Source organism: Muscardinus avellanarius (genome assembly GCF_963383645.1).
Source record: "Muscardinus avellanarius genome assembly, chromosome: 6".
Lineage (NCBI taxonomy): Eukaryota > Metazoa > Chordata > Mammalia > Rodentia > Gliridae > Muscardinus > Muscardinus avellanarius.
In genome coordinates this window covers 101,980,414-102,000,796 of record NC_137791.1, presented here as the reverse complement: position 1 = coordinate 102,000,796, position 20,383 = coordinate 101,980,414, and the positions used below count along the sequence as shown (strand labels likewise).

General features: G+C 35.2%; 2 protein-coding genes across 2 annotated transcripts in view; both read right to left on the bottom strand.

Moving 5' to 3' along the window:
- KCTD8 (potassium channel tetramerization domain containing 8) overlaps positions 1–20,383 on the bottom strand; it is a gene marked incomplete at both ends in the record, with an annotated part of 273,534 nt that overhangs the window by 210,532 nt on the left and 42,619 nt on the right. The gene's annotated exons all lie outside the window — the stretch shown is intronic.
- On the bottom strand, positions 8,364–9,131 carry LOC308264500 (leucine-rich repeat-containing protein 18-like; the record flags this gene model as incomplete). The annotated part of the gene is made up of 1 exon (XM_080697814.1): positions 8,364–9,131. The coding sequence occupies one exon, from the start codon at positions 9,129–9,131 to the stop codon at positions 8,364–8,366; it is 768 nt and encodes a 255-aa protein (XP_080553940.1).

The following is a 20,383-nucleotide window of genomic DNA, read 5'->3' as shown; positions in this document are numbered from 1 at the left end:
GACAAAATAAGTCACTCCTTACTCTACCTTCCTAGAGAACTATTTCCGTAATTTTATCTGTATATTTGTGTGCACAGGCAGTAACTACAGGCAGAGCTTTGTATATGTGTGAGAGAAAGAGAAAGAATGAGAGAGAACGTATGCGTGTGTGTGTGTGTGTGTGTGTGTGGCGCGCGTGTGTGTGCACATGCACATGTGTGATTACCCATCCATCCACATATGCATGAAAGGGTGGGAATCATAATTGTTTTTCACTATGGATATATTAATTAAAAATCAAAATTCCTTACATATTTGCTCAAATGTTACCTTTGAGATGGAAACTGCAAAGTATGTACATGTTTTTAAACTAATTGAAAAAACCTTATTAAGCTGGGTAATGGAATTATGTATCATTGCTCAATGAAATTTCATTAATTTTTACATAACTAAAACTTTTATTTGAATCAGTTTTACTACATGACCACCAAATACATCAGTGAAATCTAGCAGTTACAGAGAAGACTTATATTTTAAGCTGACATCAAAGTTTAAAAATTCTATTAATTCACTTTACAGCCTTTCTAATATGCTAGGTAACTTCTTTTCAATTAAATAAAAACTACTCTCTGATTCATATTTCTTTTTGTATTTTTACAGTGAACATAATAACTTACATTTACTAGCATATAACATATATAGATACGTGTGTCCATATAGATGTTTGCTTTGTTTCCTTGTGTTACAATTGAAAGTGCAACATATCAATTGTTGTGAGCTTCAGGATCAGCCCTGGATAATCTGTAGAACAAATAAGTTTCACTTCTTCCTTTTACTGTTTCATCTTGTGAGACTACATATTCTCCACACTCAATCTTCCTTTTAGCACTATATTTTTTAAAAGTGGTTTCCAAAATCATCATAAGATAAACCTGCTCCAGGTATTATCACTTCTACAACTCAATTACTTTATATGCTTTTATTGGTGCATTATAGTCTCACATCATAATGTAAATCATGTTGACAGTGATATACATGCTCACAGAGCCTGGTGCCCCCTCCCCAGGCTGTTTCCCCATCTTCCTCCTTCCAGGCACAGAGTACTGAGATTTACAATGGAATTTTCACATTTGTATACATATGGTAGTAATTCCTTCAGTGAACCTCACTCTTTTCCCTCTCTTTCCCTTACATCACCTCCCTGGCTCCATTGATGTTTCTCCTCCATTATCTGGAATCCCTGTGGCATGTCCATGACTCTCTAGTTTTCGCATATTAGGGAAAATATACAGATATACGAACCTTCACTTTTTGTGATTGGCTAATCTCACTTATCATAATGTTCTTCCATTTTCTTGCAAATGGCATAATTGTGATCTTCTAAGTTAAACACTCCTATCTGCAGAAGGTAACAGTAAATCAATAATTTTCCAAACGCTGAATGATCACATTTTATAATCGATATTGGTCAAGGTTAAGCCAAAGTGAATAATTTAATTATATAATGAACTTTGTAGGACACAGGAATAAATCTGAGATTTTATCAAGATTTGTAATTACGGTAATTTTTATTAAAATTTTGATATGTAAATTTAAAATTTTCCAACATTATAGCTAAAAGAATGGCAATTTCTTATCATATTTTACGTAGAGCAATATGAAAACTTTACACTTGCAATCCCAAATAGATCCTCACTTTGCAGGGAATAAACAAGATATTTAAGGCATATCTCAATTTTCACTTTGTTACTCTTTTCTGGTACTTATTTTATATAACTTATGTCTAATTTGATGATGTATCTAATTTCATATCTTATAGGGCTTTGGAGATTTTCACCCCCCAAAAAGATAAAGTGCAAAGTTAATATTCTCTTTCATTTTTGCTCATAAAAATACTTTCAAAGTGAAACCTCCTGCAGAACACTTCAGTACCTTCATAAAAAGACTTAAAATTTTTGCTGTCTGTGAGAATCTCATGAACTTTGGACACGGTCATGTGATCCTTCTTGCATTTCCTCAGCCTGTACAATTAAAATCCTTAAGACTCATGCTCACTTCATTTACTCATAGAATGAAGTCTACAGATTTTTAGTGGCTAAAACATTTGCATAAACCACTTCCTTCTTTTTGTGCCTGAGAAAGAACATGAAGGTTTGTTAATGATGACCATCATATCGTGTCACAGCATGTCATATCACCCTCTTTTGTCTTGGAAGTGTTACAAGTCCCAATGCAACACAAGGCATTAAACTATTAAATGGTCGATTTGTTTATCATCACTTTGGTAATATTAATAAGACAAAAGCTGATATCATGAATTGAGATTTTGATGGTCATTGTATAGTTTCAACTATCTCTGAGTCAGTTTACCCACAACAATAAGTGAAACCTCAACTAAATGGTCTGGGTGTGCTTAGAGAAGACTTTGAGTTCCTCAAAATCAGCTTGGTTTCTCCTGCCAATATTCATGAGCACACAAAGATTAGAGCCCCTATTAATTTGATTAACTCATACAAAGTAACATTAAGAAGATGCTTAATAAGTGCTTTTTGATCACACTAATGATGAAAATCGTCAGGCACTAAGAATAGTCAAGTAAGATAATCCCAAATGATACATAACTTGCCTTCCAGGTTAAATAAGGAGAAGTACTAAACTGATACTGGTTTACATGCACAGATTGGTTTAGCTTCATCAGAAAATCTTCCTTGAATGCTGCAATACAAATTTTATTATAAACTGCAGCTCTGTACAGCTGAAAAAGTCTATTTTTACTAAATGCCAAAATATCACCAAATGATATTCATGAAATAAACCTAAATATATCAGATTGTCAGAACAGATATGGACAAAGAAGCACTTCCTTTGCAGCCTACCGTACAAGAATACAGATCACCAATAAGACAGAGGGAAAGTGCTGACACTTGAATCTCAATTCCTGTTGAAAATAGCTACACCACAAAATATGGGAAAGATGCAATACTGTGACAATAAAGCAGAGTTTTACTTCTTCCATATTTAATCACTTATTGCAGTAAGCTTGGTTTTGTGGCTTTAGGTGAGTGTGATATTTTTAGGAGCATCATAAGAACAAACTGTAGCTCAGCTGGCTGTTCAAGAGTAGAATCAGGCTTCAAAAGAGAAAAACAAAGGTTATTCTATTTTTCCAAAACTAAAAGGAAAGTTAAAAGAATATATTATAATGCAAAACTACAATACACCAATAAAAACATTTTAAAAATACAAAATAAAAAAAAATACAGATTTGCCTTGAAAACAGAGTATTCCTAAAAACATTAGTGTCAAAAAAATGTCTAAAACATATTACAGTTATATATATGCCAGAGGAGGTAAAAACTGGTAATAAAACAAAGAAACTTAGAAAATTAAAACCATACCAATAAGTCTGGTAAATGTAATATATTTTCAAAACAGACTATATTGAAAACGGCACATAAAAAGGGGCCTATCTACAAATATTAAACTTAATTTTAAAAATTCAGTTATAAAATTCAAATGACCAATTTTTACATATTATCATGGATTAACAGTGGGATTCTGAATAATGTTCATCAAAATATTTAAGTATCTTATTGATCATTAAAATTAAAGTTCGCCAGGCATGGTGGTGTACGCTTGTAATCCCTGCACTTGGGAGGCTGAGATAGGAGGATTGCGCAGGTTCGAAATCAGCCTCAGGTACTTAGTGAGGCTCTCAGTAACTTAGTGAGACCCTGTTTCCAAATAAAATATAAAAAAAATAAGTCTTGGAATATAGCCCAGAGGTAGAAAGCCTCTGGGTTCCATCCCCAGTACCCACCCCCCACACACAAAAGATTAAAGTTATATTTAGTATGCCAGCAGTAAGTATATATGCATATACATATTTAATGACTTCAAATTTATATATAAGTGCATCTACATATATGTAGATGTACATTAATTGCTTCAGATTTAATTACTTCAAATTTACATATGTGCATACATATACATACATATATATTCAATTACTTCAGATTTGGTAATATATGTAGTATGGTTTTGATCAATTGAAATATAGAATCCCAAGATAAGATAACATTGTCCAACCATATAGGCATATTGTTACTAGTTTACTTTTTCATTAAGTCATTAAAAAGTATCAAAAATAAATTTAATTCAATTTATGGAATATTCACTTTAGAGACATAATTCTGAAGAGCAAACTCAGACAAACCAGGAAAATTAACATCCACTCGTCGCTCGATCACGGCAAGCACTACAGGTCTTCACACACACCATCTCAATGTAGAGAAGGGAAGGTACTATGATGCCCATCTACATGAAGAAAAATAGATTGAGAAAGATCAAGTAACTAGCCCAAGTCCACAATTCACAGAAGCTGGATTTGAATACATGTCTTCTTTGCACTTTTAAGTTCCATAACTTCAATATACAACCAAAACATGCTTCAAGAAAATTTAGGGGCTCAGAGTAAAACTCAATGGTACAGCATGTACTTAGCATGTACAAGACCCTGGGTTCTATTCACAACATCAACTAAATAAATAAGTAAATATATAAATTCAAATAAAAAGAAGGAAAGAAGGAAAGGGATTCTTTGGTCTCTTTCCAAGTAAGCCAAGAGAAAAACAATGTTTTCTGCCAGATGTAATACCTTATAATATTTAATGTCGTAAAACCATAATCTAATCACTATATATATCTATTTTTTGGGGGGTGGTACTGGGGTTCCTGTAAGCCCTTCTACCTCCGGGATACATTCCCACGGGCTACACTCCCAGACCTATTTTTTAACCTTTTTCATTTGGAAACAGGGTCTCTTAAGCCAGCGAGGCTGGCTTCGAACCAGCGTGATCCTCCTGTCTCCACCTTCCAAGAGCAGGGATTAGAAGCATGTGCCACCATGCCCGGCTATCACTATCTTTAATTTAATTCATAAATATCAGCTCTTTATTTCAAATCCAGTCTTTCTTACATTATAAAAACTCAATGAGCTTAAATCAGATAATTTAACTCACACATAAGTTTTGCTATTGCATGTGTGGTATAAAGCAAATCAAACGTAACACCTAAGAATTTGGATTACAACTCAAGTCCTAAGAAACAACAAAAAGCTCTTAGTTTTATTCAGTGAAGAAACATTGATTTACCTGAAAATAGTGTAGGAACTTAAAACAATGACATTTACAAACAGACATACACATACACAAAGTTTTAAAACTTTGTGTATGTGTGTGTATGTTTTAAAAATATTGGGTTGTAGTGCTGTGAATATCTAGACTTTTCATCATGAAGATCCTCCACATCCTCAAGATGACCACTCGACCTTTAGGCACAATAATTGTGCTGTTGTGCTTAAGGAGCGAAAGAGAAAGGGTTGCATTACTCTCTGGTTTTCCACTTGTGATGAGAAAGCAAAACATTTTCTGGGCACATTCCCAGCCTACTTCCTCCTTTGTCTAGTCACCAGAGCTATGTGATTTCTACACCCTAGGCAGCATGAAAGGCAGAAAACAGGAGGGTTTCCATTTCCAGGCACTGTGAAAAAACAGTAACGGGAGAAGGAAAGAGTAAGAAGATAAGGTATGATAATACTACAGTGTTTGTCACAAGAACTACTGAAGAGAGATATTTTTATAAATTCTTTAAATATTTCTGTATACTTTGTATTTTTAAATGATGAGCTCATTTATTTTTCTTAAAAATGAAAAAAAATCATTATTTAAAAAAGAAATTAGGGTTTGTTGCTGCTAATGTGATGAAACCAAGATATATTGAGAAATGTTTTTAATATGTGAGAAAACACAAGAATTATAAACAATTATTTCAAGTATAATGTGTTACAATTATAGTATCTAACTGTACAATTAATGCAATTTATTTGCGTATAGCTACAACTCAGTTGTAGCATAATGAATTACAGTTAAAATAATATACTTTTTTAAAAGAGATTAAATTTATTTTTTGCCACAGGTATTATTCCTGTTTAATGCAAAGAATTCATTTCACAGACATGTTCTTGCAAGTAAAAATCATTAAAAAGATTTTAAATATTAATTCTTAGTTTCCAAGCATAAAAGTCAGAAATATATATTTTTTAAATAGGGAGTCATGAGAAAATCTTTAAAAAGATATACATCAAATAAATAACTAAAATGTATATAATTCTGTACTTTATTTATAGAGCTCAAATTGGTTTTATCTATTTTCTTTATTGCCTGAAAATTACTTAGGAGTAAGTTTAAAAATTCAACTATTTCTGTCCATTATATCAGGGTCACAAGAAAATAATATCCAGTCGATTGAAAGTTTTCATGTGTCCTCCTTAATCCCAGACACCTTTGATCCTGAAAAGAAGGATTAGATCCTCTATGTGACTTCTACCAGCAATAAAAGAAGTAAAACTGAAGCAAAAACATCAAAGATGAGGTACAAAGAAAAATTACTTATTCTAAGTTACACAGTGACAACTAATTTATTCATTACGTTTTACCATGCATCATCTATATTTTAGCTATTGGAGACACAGAGTTGATGAAGGGGACACCAGAGGGTTTCTTACTTGTTGGTCATTACAGGAGCCTTTCAAGTCTGTTATTTCAGATCATTTAGGTCTTTCACAAGATTAAGATCCAGAACAGACCCTAGAGGGCACCAAGTATAAACTCCTATCATTGGCAATTTCTCTGGGGGGCAAGATAGCAGACTTATCCCACATTGGATGATCACTGAAACTACCTTCCCCATAATGAGCCAAGCAAGTGAAAAACAGGTACTATGTACCCCCATGCAGAATAAACAGCACTTAATGAACACCCCACATGTGGAAGAAAGAACATATGTAGTTCCTGGATGAATTGACATCTGAAAATAGGCCAAGATTAAATAATACAGATCACTAGAGTACATGATAAGGAGGTTGGACTTAATAAACAAATGTGAGAATCAATGGTAAGCCCTTCATAAATAGAAGGAAAAGCAATCAGCAAATCAAGGCTGGTCACTATGAAGACAGCTAAGACAAAACTATGCCACAGAAGTTACTAGAGGGGGGAGTTCCAGAGGAGAGAAAAGGGGGGTGATTAATATCATCAAACATTACAGGCACACATGGAGGTCATTCCATTTACCAATTAGATGAGATCAGTTTTAATAAAGTAGTGAAGACAGAAGTAATATTGTAGGGTAGTAAACATAATTCATTAGTAAAAGAATTCAGACAACTAGAATTTGGAAGTGAAGGAAATAATAAAACTAGCAGTGAAGAAAGACCACTCACATAGAAGTGATGCTAAAATTGTTGGGATGTGGAAATATAGGTAAAGATATAAAAGCTAGTGGAACAGAAAGAGACTGAGGATTTAAGCAAGATTGACCCTACACGAGGCAGAATGGAATGGATCTAATTTAGAGATCAGTTACCTAGTCCAAAGTTTAAGTTTAAACAAGAGATTGACAGTCCCTTTTAAAGAATTAGAAAAAGCTAGAGTTGTTCACAATTGATGCTCCCCAAGCAGGACAAAGGGACTAATAAAGCAACAGTGAATGCGTGGCTTGAGGACTTATACACAAAGAAAAACAGGGGAATCATAGGCTATGAACCATCAGTCTCCTTCACAAGATGAAAAAGAACAGTCAAGTCACAGTATGAATCTAAGTACAGTCGAATAGCATGAAACACACAACAGAAGAAAAAGACCTAAACTTAGTGGGAATACATTTACTTTCCCCCAACTGCAAGGAGGATGATTCTTTTGATGAACACCCACTCTAAAAGATACTATGTAAAACAGTATGTTCATTTCCAGCTAAGCCAATCCTTATCACATTTTCTGAAGAGCTTTGGATTTTCTTCTATTATTCTTTAAGCCAGCATTGTGTTTTGCTATGAAAACGAGATCTCAACACAAGTTAAAACCCTATGAATGCAGTTTCTAGAGGTCATAATACATTTTCCAAATGTGTAATTGATACCACAACTGCTTGGTTATTTAATTTAAATTATTTATTTTGCCTCTGTTTATTACTACCAGAAAACAGGATAAGTTTTCTCATAGTTAATTTTTATCAACAAGTTCAACAAATTCCTCTAAAGTTTCTTCAAATTAAAGAATAATGGTTTGTGCTGCCAATCAAATAGTAACTGTTGAATGTTTCAGACATGAGACATTAAAAAAAAGACATCTTTTAAAGTATAGAATTCCATCTACATTCCCAATTTTTCAATCATAGAAATGAGATAAGGTCAAAAGCATGATATTCCCTTTTCTCAGTTTCTGTCTCTTTGCAGCATGCTGCTGTCATGCTTAAACTGGGAAGAAAGAAAGAAAAAAAATACATCAAAAACAGTTCTCTTAGCATCTTCAATCAATAAATTAATCTTAGTTAATTTCTTCCTGGGACTCCTTGGCCAGGTTGCTGGATGAGACCATATTGGAAAACATAGGCTTTCTCGGTATCGCTGACACCATGCTCCTCATTTTGTTTAGCTTTTCCCGGGCCTGCTGGCATTTCTGTAGGCAACTCCCACATAGATCCTTCTCCTCCACCAGGTACATGCTTTCCAGCCTCTTGATGTTATCCACGAAAATTTCTGATTCGCCCGGCTTTGGAAAGGGGTTCCGCTTTATGTTGAGCTTCTTCAGCTTGGGGAGCTTGGAGATGCTCTGGGGAAGGGTGTTCAGCAGGTTGTCGTTGAGCCCCACCTCATGGAGCTCCTTCAGGGAGCCCAGCGTGGTGGGCACGCTGTCCAGGTGGTTCAAGCCCAGATTCACCGTGCGGATATTCTTGAGCTGTTTCAGCTCCACAGGCAGCCCGTTGGTGGTCAGCTTGTTGTTGCTGACGTTCAGGTAGATCAGGGTGGTCATCTGTCCAATGGACTTGGGAAGCTTGTCGATATAGTTGCTGTGCAGGTCCAACCAACGCAGGTTCTGGAACTTGGAGATCGACTCAGGGATCTTCCTGATCAGGTTCCGGCTCAGATCCAGCTCGTCCACATCGCTGAGTCTCAGGATACACTTGGGAAACGTGGTGATCCCCATCTTACTTAGGTCTAGGCGTCTTTTGCCATCGAAGGTAATTTTGATGGAATTCTTGGCCACATTGAGGGTGATCTTCCTGCCCTTGGGGGCTTTTCCACCTGAGGCCATGTTCTTTTACTGAGGAAGTACGTTTGAAGGGTGTTAGTTGTTGTTGTTGTTATTTCTCTCCAGTTGGATGGAGACGAGTTTGAGGAGGAAGTCACAGGAAACTGCTAGAAGGCAGTCTTCACCAACACGGTGATCAGTGGCTGGGAAGCCAGCCAGCAGGGACAGTCACCTTCTGGAAGGTCGCCAAAGCCTGTACTCAGCTCTGGAAGGTCGCCGAGGGCTTTCCCCAGCACTTCCAAGCTCAGTGCTCCAGGAGGGGTCCAGCCGTCTGGCCTTGGCCCCTCCACAGAGTAACAGGGCAGCAGGACGTCACTGCGCACGCCTGCTACGTCATCACGCAGGCCCCGCCCCATGCCTCCCTTCAGGGCTGCGTCAATGGGTAAACTTCATCAACTTATTTTCTTAATCTTGAGTTTTTTTAAGGTGTCTTTTGGAATGATAAGTAAAAGTTATATAGGCTTCTGGTGCTGAGGACTTTCAAGGAAGGTCTTAGAATTCCCAGTTAGAGTGTTTTCCCTCTGATCAACATATCAGAAAGCCTGAATTATTTAGAATTCTCTGGAATGAATGGAATTTCCATCATTGTTTAAGTGTAGTTCTCAGGCGTTCTTACAGTCCATTGTCAAAGACAAAGGATGGTATAGGGCAATGGTTAAGTACAAGGGCTTCAGCTTTAGAAAACATCTGGGTGAAAGTCTATCTCTCTGAACTATGGTTTCCTCGTCTATAAATGGAGATACATATGCTACTCATATTATAGTTGTCTCTTACATTGAAGGAGTTGATATTAGTGGGCTGTTTAACACAAGACAGAGGAGATACTAAATCTTAAAGAAATGGCAGCAATTACTTTTCTATTTATGTATCTGCTCTTAATCCCCTTCTTTAATACTCTCTCTAAGCCTCTAAATTCATTCATAATTCCATTCAGAAACTGCAACACTATTATGATGCTGATTAAATGAATTCTATTTTTATATCACCAGGAGTAAAATAGCCCTCCCCAAATAATTTTATATGGAGGCATATGTGGTTCTACACAAACATATACACGATGAAGCATAAAGAGTCAATAATACTTTCCTTAGAATAAAGGACAGTTCAGAGAGTTATACTTTTAACTTCTTAGAGTCTAGCCATACTGCTATTGGACTTTCCATTTTAGTATTTCTGAATGTAATCCTTTCAACTTAAATGTTTATTTTTCTCTTAAGCATAGACTTTTGCTCAACAAAGTAATGTAAACAATAATCTGTTAATGCAAATGTTCAGAGGCTGTTTTCTCTTGGCATTAGAGGATTTAACAGAATGTCAATGTTTAAATATTATAGATTAGAAAATTGTCATATGGCATTTAAATATATCAAAAGAATAAAAATACATATAAATACAAAAGTACATAATACATAAAAATAAATAAGTAATATATATAAATACATAAAATACATTAAAAAATAAAATGAGAGAAAATAAACCACACAGAGAAAGAGATCTAGAATAGTGTTCCCATTCATGTCGATGTGAATTTAGGCAAAGCTCTTGTGTCTCAGAAGCTGACTTCAAGTCAGCTCTGGGTTGGGGTAGACCATCTTCTCTCCCTCCATCCCCATATAGTCATTCCTTTATTTAGATACATCTTTATACCAAGTTGTTCATTATGTGTCCTAATATTTTATTTTCATCAGAAACCAGTCATATTAGTTAATACCCTCCCTAATGACCTTTATCTCTAAATTCCCTATCTCAAAAGTCATTCTGAGGCCAGAAGATTAGGGATTAGAGAACTATGACTGGATCCCTATCAGAAACTAAGACGATATAACCAAAATCTATAGTTAAAAATTTAAAAAAGATGTATGTTCAAGCATTAGTAATTTTCAAACATACTTTATGTTGCTTTGGTGGTATTTCTGGCATTTGGCCTTTTTTGGTTGAAATTTATTTTCTCATCTGAATATCCACTTTTATGCATAATTTTGCATTCATAATTTATTTTGTATTCTTCTTTAAAGGAGTCCACTAATATTGCATTGGATGCCGTACAAAACTAAGTCCATGCTTAGTATGTGGGAGGCCCTGGGTATGATGTCTAGCACCAAAAAATAAAAAAATGAAGAAGGAGGAGGAGGAAGAGGAGGAGGAGGAGGAGGAGGAGGAGGAGGAGGAGGAGGAGGAGAAAAAGGAGGAGGAAGAAATCCAACCTTCAGATTGAATGTTGTTATAGAATATCAGAAAGGTCCATTGATAAATCTTGAAATCTGAAATAATTTTGACATTGAAAAATATGTAGACAATTTCAATGCAATTATCTGCATTTTGACAAGAAATAATCATCACTAAATAATGCCATATATTGAAACCATTTCCTGGAAGGTCAAGAGAGAGGGGAAAAGGAGTCTTGGTGTTATCATTTCTGATATTCAATTATCCTGAAAGTCTAGACATTACATTCTTTTTTGCATTATATTATTTTATGTCCTCTTCTGTGTATATAAAGGTCATATGCAGGAAGTTTTGAAAATACCAATTAAATTTATTTTCCCTAGAGGCAACAATATTTACGTGAGCTTGACTTTGCCAAGAGAATAAAATATATGTGATATTTTATGTATTAATATTAAGATGTTAACATTTTAATGGGATACTATTTGTATAAACCCTATACAATTCTTGGAACATCAGCATGCCTTTGAGTATGATCCAAGTTTTGCCTCAGAGCTAAACAAATAGAACACAGAAAGGGAAATACATTACATGAAATGATCTAAAGGTCTGGTTTACTTGATAGCCAGAAGAACAATGAAAAAGAAAATTGGGCTTTCAATTTATAAATTCCTCATATTTTGCATTTCAATAAACACCCTAACTTACATTCATTCAGGATTCTATCATTTAACATTTAATTTCATGTTTGAAGTCACATAAGAGTAATGAAGCTTGTCAAGCAATCTCACTTGGAACATTCCCTGTTATGCTGAATTTAGGTCAGACTTGCAGGTGCTAAATGCTTCTCTTGTTTCATAATAATCACAGTTCACTTTCAGTCAGCAATGTGTGAAGTATATTCTAGGTTTCTTCGGAAAAGCTACTTGAGTTTTGTTTTTGTTTTGTGGAACTGTGGATTGAAAACAAGGACTCTACCTTTGAGCTACATCCCCAGCTCTTTTTATTTTGAAACAGTATTTCCTTGGTTTATGGCAATCTTGCTGTGTTGCTGGAGTTGCCATTCTCCTGTGCTCGAATCTGTAGTCCTCCTGTCTCAGCTTCTAAAGTGCTGAAATGATAAACGTGGGCCGCCATTCCTGGTGGAAAAGCTACTTGGAAAAGAAATTAACAGTTCAAGGTAGAAAAATTGCATTTTTTAAGATTTAAAACTCAAGAGGCTTCCTTATTGAGATCTAGATTTCTACCTTCTGTGACCTAATACCAACAGTGGAAAAATAATATTATTAATATAGTTGTAGATTAAAACAAATCAGTTGGGAAAATTAAAGGCCAAAGAAGATATAGATGGCCATGGTAGAAAATGGCCATGATATTTTGGCAACCCAACTTCCTTTAAGATCAATATTGACATTTCTTTTTAAAGTTAAAGCTAAAAGAAAAAATGTACCATATGTCCTTTAGATTGAGACATTTATGCTTTCTTCACATTACCTTGGATACATTCTTCTTCATCCACATCAAACAATTAAAAACAAAGTGGCGCCAGGCATGGTGGCGCAGGCTTGTAATCCTGGTGCTTGGGAGGCTGAGACAGGAGGATCGCACAGGTTTGAAGCCAGCCTCCGCTGGTTTCAGAGACCCTGTTTCCAAATAAAAAAAATATGGGAATGTAGCCCGGAGGTAGAAGGCTCCTGGGTTCCATCTAAAGAACCCAGGTACTCTTTGGGTACTACCAAAGAAACAAACAAAAAAAAGTGGTCAGGTGAACATGGTGGTGCATCCTAATAATCACAGCACTTGGGAAGCTGGGACAGAATTTCAAGTTCAAGGAAGGCCCTACCAATGAAGCAACTCTCAGCAATGTATGAGACTTTATTTCAAAAACCAAAAATTTTAAAAATGAAATTAACTCAAACATGATCTGTGTGCCTTTATGTAAATATCACTAGAAACTACATTATGGATTGAGACAATAATGCACCAATAAAAGTATTAAAATTAACAAGACTCTAGAAAGGGATTTGAGAGCATATATACCTATGCTCACAAAAGCATTGATTGAAAAAAAGATTAAATAATTTAAAAAATAGTCATGATTCCAAGTGAAGAAAATACCATCTGTGCCTCTTGTCACATTATTTTTATCCTCAAATTTACATATTGTATTTACAAATGTTTCTGTTCTCAGATTAATTTTAAGAGCTCAAGTTGAGTATTTAAATGTTTGAATAAAACATAACTAAATAAATATAACAACACAAATCTTTAATGTTAGCGTACATAAATAACTATCTAATTTTTCTCTCGAGTCATCTGACAATATTGAGCTTCATCTTTCTAATATCCCACTAGACACACCTAGGTTATTGTCCAACCAGGACCTCACAAATTTTTATTACCTTTTTATTGCGCAAAAAGTACGGGTTTACATTTTCCTTGCTTTAATCAGGAGCATCCCAATCCTCCCAATTATTTAAAATACATTTTAGCAGCAGCATCCTCTTATTCATATCTTTCAATTCCAACCAAGTTCTAAAGACACTACTTTCTAAATCTGCCTATTAGGCTAGTTTTGGTTCTGCTCATTCTCGTCTCAATTATTATAAGAAATTTTCAATTCATTTTTATGTTTCAAAGTCCACTTATCTTACTCTGATATAGTCATAATTTTTTGTATTTTACCACTTTCATCATGACATTTTATTATCCTGGATCAAATCCTTCAGAAATTTGTCATCATCTATAGAAACAATATTAAGCTTTCTAGTCTATTATCAAGTATAACAGTGATTCCTAAATGTATTTCCTAATAAGCCCTGCTATTAGAGTCAGAATGGCCTCCCTGAGTTGTGCAAATAGCTTTCAATCTCTTATTTACCCATTTTCTATTCTACACTCTATACCCAGCACAAAGAGTTCTCTCCAACTTTCTTACTGACTCCTAAATTTTTACTCTTCAAAGCTAATCTGATTTTATCCTTTCTCTGATATTTCTCTTTACTCTTCCTGTCATCAAAAGTGAAATAATAGAGTGGAAAACATATACCCTGAGCCATCAGACAACTTTGAAATCAAACCTCTGGCACTGCCATCTATCCACATGAAGGACAAGTTCAATCCCTGAATCTTGGTTTTATTATTTGCAATACAGAGGACAAAGACAGACAAACTTCATGGCAGGTAAGGAACAAATGACACAATCTCAACAAGACTAATGACAAATAAAAGGAGATTTTTAAACATACAAGAAGATATTCCAAGCATAATCTACGGCTTGTTAAAGACATAAGACATGCTTGTCTTACAGGTGAAAGCTATGCTTGGAGGACAGTTTGCACCCTTGAATAGGCAGGATGATTCTAGTGTTTGAGCTGTAGAGGCATGGTGGTACTCAGGTTAGCTTTCATTTGGAGAAACTGTGAAGAACTTATGAAGAAAGAAAGGCAGTCAGAGACTATTACTGTTAGTCTCATAAAGCTATCTTTGACTAACACAAAAATAATCATTTTAACAACCAGATAGGTCACTGGGACAGCTATTCCAGCTATGTAAAAATGATGCTTAAAATTCTGCAGGGAGAAAAATAAACCAAGCTCTTAGCATTGTTATTATTTTAAAAATAAGCACCATTATCAGGTTTCCGGTTTATAATATATTTTTTAAAAGGCAAGGGTTTAGAATAAGTGATAGACTCTAGCCAGAGCAATAAGGCAAGAAAAGGAAATCAAAGGAGTACAAATAGGAGAAGAAGAACTCAAACTTGCACTATTTGCAGGTGACATGATACTATATTTATTGGCTAGAGTCTCAAGTACTATATTGAAATGAAGTGGTGATAATGGACATCTTTGTTCTTGTTTGGGGGGTAATTCTTAAAGTTTTTGGCCAATTAAAATGATGTTGGCTGTGGGCCTACTGTTGATTGCTTTTATGATGTGGAGGTATATTCCTTCTATTCCAATTCTCTACAATGCTTTTATCATAAATGGATGCTGGATTTTGTCAAATGTTTTTTCAGCAACTATGGAAATGATATGTTTTTGTCTTTGGTTCTGTTTATGTGATGAATTACATGGATTAATTTTTGCATGTTGAACCAGCCTTGAATCCCTGGGATGAACCCTATCTGGTCATGGTGTATGATTTTCCTGATTTGGTCCTGAATGTGTGTTTTTAGTATTTTGCTGAGCAGTTTTGCATTCAAGTTCATCAGTAATATAGGCCTGTAGTTTTCCTTTCTTGAGCTGTCTTTATTTGGATTTGGTATTAATGTGATGTTGGCTTCATAGAATGTATTTGAGAAAGTCCTGTTTTTTTCTAGTTTATGAAATAGATTGAGAAATAGATTGATTTATAAAACTCACTTGGGAAACCATCTGGTCCTGGGCTTTTCTTTGATGATAAGCTCTTTATTGCTGTTACAATCTCTTTGAATGCTATTGGTTGGTTTAAATTTTCTATATCTTCTTTATCTAGAAAGTTGTCAATTTCTCCAAGATTTCCCATTTTGTTGGAGTATAGTTTTTCAAAGAAGTTTCTGATAATCCTCTGGATTTCTACACTGTGGTAATATCTCCTTTTCATCCCTTTTCTTCATAATTTGAGTTGATTCTCTCTCTCTCTCTCTCTCTCTCTCTCCCTCTCTCTCTCTCTCTCTCTCTCTCTCTAAGTTTGTGACTATCTTTACTTGTAAGGTGTGTTTCTTGCAGGCAGCAGATGATGGATTCTAGTTTTTAATCCATTTTTCCACCTTATGTTTTTTTATTGGGGAGTTGAGGGCATTTATGTTTAGTGTGATTATTGAGAAATAATTTTTAATTCCTAACATAATGAAATTTAACTTCTGCTTGAGGTAGTATTTGTTCTTCTTTGCATATTTTTTTTTTGCTAGATAGAAATTCTTGTTTCTCTGGTCTTTACAGTTAATCTCTTTAAGTATTTTTCTCTAGTGCTGGTTTTGAAGACAAATTTCTTCAGCTTCTGTTTGTCATTGGAGATTTATATTTCATTGTCTAATTTAAGAAATAGTTTTTTTAGATAGAAAAATTTGGCTGCAGGTTGTTTATTTTCAGAGTTTAAAATATGCATGCCTAGGCTCTTCAAAAATGATCTATAGATGTAACACAATACCCATTAAATTACCAAGGTCATTCCTCAGAGACATAGTAAAATCAGTCTTAAATTCATTTGGAACAAAAATAAAACACCAGAATAGCAAAATTAGTTCTCAGCAACAAAAATCATGGAGGAGGAATCACAATTTTTACTTTAAACTATACTACGAAGCCATAGTAATAAAAACAGCATGGTACTGGGATAAAAACAAATACATAGACCAATGGAGCAGAATAAGAGACTCAGAACCAAATGACCACACTTACAGCTAATTGGTTTTTGACAAAAGAGTCAAAAACATACACTGGAAAAAAGACAGCCTGATCATCAAATAGTATTGGCAAAATTGGTTAACCATATGCAGAAAAAAATTAATATTAATCCCACTTTCTCACCCTGATCAATAGTCAATTCAAGATAGATCAAAGACTTGGAAATTAGACCAGAGACTTTGAGGCTACTTGAAAAGGGTATAGGTCCAACACTACAACACACAGACACAGATAAAAACTTTCTCAACAAGACCCCAAAGGCACAAGAAACTAAATGGTGAATCAATACATGGGATTTCATTAAATGAAGAGCTTCTGTATAGCAAAGGAAACTATCAAGAACATCAACTGAGAGAAAACAGAATAGGAGAAGATTTTTGCCACCTATTCCTCCAATAGAGGACTAATATCTAGAATCTATGGAGAACTCAAGAAACTCACCACTAAGAAAATAACCCAATCAAAAAATGGGCAAATGATCTAAATAGACACTTCACAAAAGAAGAAATTCAAATAACCAATAAATTCATGAAAAAGGCTCAACATCTTTAGCAATCAGAGAGATGCAAATTAAAATTACCTTGAGATTTCACCTTAATCCAATTATAATAGCAAACATTCAAAACACAAACAACAACAATTGTTGGTGAGGATGTGGAGAAGTGGGAACTCTAAATTGGTGGGAACATGTTTCAAAATTAGTGCAAGCACATTGGAAAACAGCAAAATCACTTTTGAGTATCTACTCAAAAGAATGGAAACCAAACTACCAAACTAATGCATTGCATATCTATGTTCATAGCTGCACAATTCACCATAGCCAAACTATGGACCCAGCCAAGATGTCCATCAACAGATGAATGGATTACCAAACTGTGGGATATGTACACAATGGAATTTTACTCATCCATAAAGAAGAATACAATTATTTTTATTTACAGGGAAATGGATGGAACTGGAGGACTTTATGCTAAATGAGGTTAGTCATTCACAAAAATATAAGAAAGTGGATGCTCTCCCTAATATATGGAAGCTAGGGAGAAAACGGGTCATAGGAAGAACTCTAGATGAAGAAGAAGACACTACAGATGAGCTAATGAGGTGACCTAACTGAGGGAATAGGAGGGGGAAGAGGGAATATTGTAATGCACATGATGTACTTTAACAAACAAATCAATGCCAATTACTAAGCCAAACATGAGAGGGAAGGAGGAGAGGAAATAGGGCAAGAATTGGGTAAGAGCTGATTGGGTGATGTGTGCATGTCTCTACCATCTTGTACCCCATTAAGATGTATTACTACAATACACCATTCAAAATATTTTTTAAAAAATAGAATTCTTGTCTGCAGAAGTGTGATGCAGTAAACTTGTTTTTCAAGTCACCATTTTGTGGCATCCCTAAAAAAAAATCTAGGGATTACAAGAATGCAATATTTTTTTTCAGGTTTGGGGATGGAACCCAGGGGCATTTGACCTCCGAGCTACACCCCCTGCCCTATTTTTTTTATTCTTTCTTTATTTTTTTTAACAATTTTTTTATTGAACATAAATAGTATACATTTACACTATATTTGGTGCCCTCCCCCCCCCGCCCCCATTTTCCCTTCCCCCCTCCCACCAATGGTTGTCCAGGTTAACCATATCTTATTCATAATTTTACACATGTTCAAGTGTAGACCCTTATTAATCAAGACCGGCCTTCTTCCTCTCCTATCTTACCATCTAAACTTAGCTAGTATTTCCCCTTCAATATCTGGAGACCCACTGGTATTCTTTGTGTTTCCTAGTTTGGCATATTTGAGGAAACATATGTATCTTCTTCTTCTGTGCTTGGCTGATCTCACTTAACATTATGTTCTCCAGGGCTTTCCATCTTCTTTCAAATGATATAATTTTGTTCTTCTTTATGGCTGAATAGAATTCCATTGTGTGTATTTCCCACAGTTTTGCTATCCATTCATCTGTTGATGGTGATCTGGGTTGGTTCCATATTTTGGCTATTACAAATTGTGCTGCTATGAACATAGGTATGCATATGTTGCTGTAGTTCTCTGAATTCAACCCCTTTGGAAAGATACCCAGGAGTGGTATAGCTGGGTCATATGGTGGATCTATTCCCACCTTTCTTAGGAGTCTCCACACAGATCTCCATAGTGGTTGAACTAGTTTGCATTCCCACCAACAGTGTAAAAGAGTTCCTCTTTCCCCACATCCTCGCCAGCATTTGTTGTTATTTGATTTTTTTATGCTTGCTACTCTGACTGGGGTTAGATGGAATCTCAGTGTAGTTTTGATTTGCATCTCCCTGATGGCCAGTGATGAAGAACATCTTTTCATGTATCTATTAGCCCTTTGTATCTCTTCTTTTGTGAAGTGTCTATTTAGTTCATTTGCCCATTTCTTGATTGGGTTGTTTGTTTTGCTAGTGTAGAGTCTTTTGAGCTCTTTGTATACTCTGGATATTAGCCCCCTATCAGAATGGTGGCTGGTAAAGATCCTTTCCCATTCTGTAGGCTTCCTCCTTAGGTTATTGATAGTTTCCTTTGATGAGAAGAAACTTTTTAGTTTAATGGTATCCCACTTGTTTATTCTTGCTTTAATTTCCTGAGCTTTGGAGGTTTTGTTGAGAAAGTTACTGCCTGTGCCAATATGTTGTAGTGTTGAACCTATGCTCTCCTCTACTAGCTTCACAGTCTCAGGTCTAATTTCTAAGTCTTTGATCCATCTTGAGTTGATTCCTGTGTTTGGTGAGATATAGGGGTTTAGATTCATCTTTTTACAAATGGTTAGCCAGTTCTCCCAACACCACTTGTTGAAAAGGCTGTCTTTTCTCCAGCGTATGTGTTTGGCCCCTTTGTCAAAGATTAATTGACTAAAGATGTGTGGGTTTGTTTCTGTGTCTTCTATTCTAATCCACTGGTCAGTATATCTGTTTTTGTGCCAGTACCATGCTGTTTTTACTACTATTGCTCTATAGTATAGTTTGAAGTCTGGGATTGTAATGCCTCCTGCGTGTTTCTTGTTATTGAGAATTGCTTTGGCTATTCTAGGTCTTTTCTTTCTCCATATGAAATTCATGATTGATTTTTCTAGGTCTCTGAAGAATGTCACTGGTATTTTAATGGGAATTGCATTGAACCTATAGATCAGTTTTGGCAGAATGGCCATTTTGATGATATTTATTCTGCCTATCCAAAAAAGAGCAGGGGTAGCAACCCTAATATCCAACAAAACAGACTTTAAACTAAAACACATCAAAAGAGACAAATCAGGGCACCTCCTTTTACTAAAAGGAACAATATACCAAGAAGATATAATGATAGTAAATATTTATGCCCCAAATATGGGTGCAACCACATTTGTAAAACAAACCCTTCTGGACATAAGATCCCAAGTAGACCCAAATACAATAATTCTGGGAGACTTTAATACGCCTCTCACACCACTGGACCGATCTTCAAGGCAAAAGTTGAGTAAAGACGTGTTAGAACTAAAGGAAACCATAAACCAAATGGACCTAATAGACATTTTCAGAGTATTTCAACCAGGAACTACAGAATACACTTTCTTCTCAGCAGCCCATGGAACCTTCTCCAAAATTGATCACATCCTGGGACACAAAGAAAATACCAGCAAATTCAAAAAATGTAATATAATTCCTTGCATCTTTTCAGATCACAACGGAATAAAAGTAGAA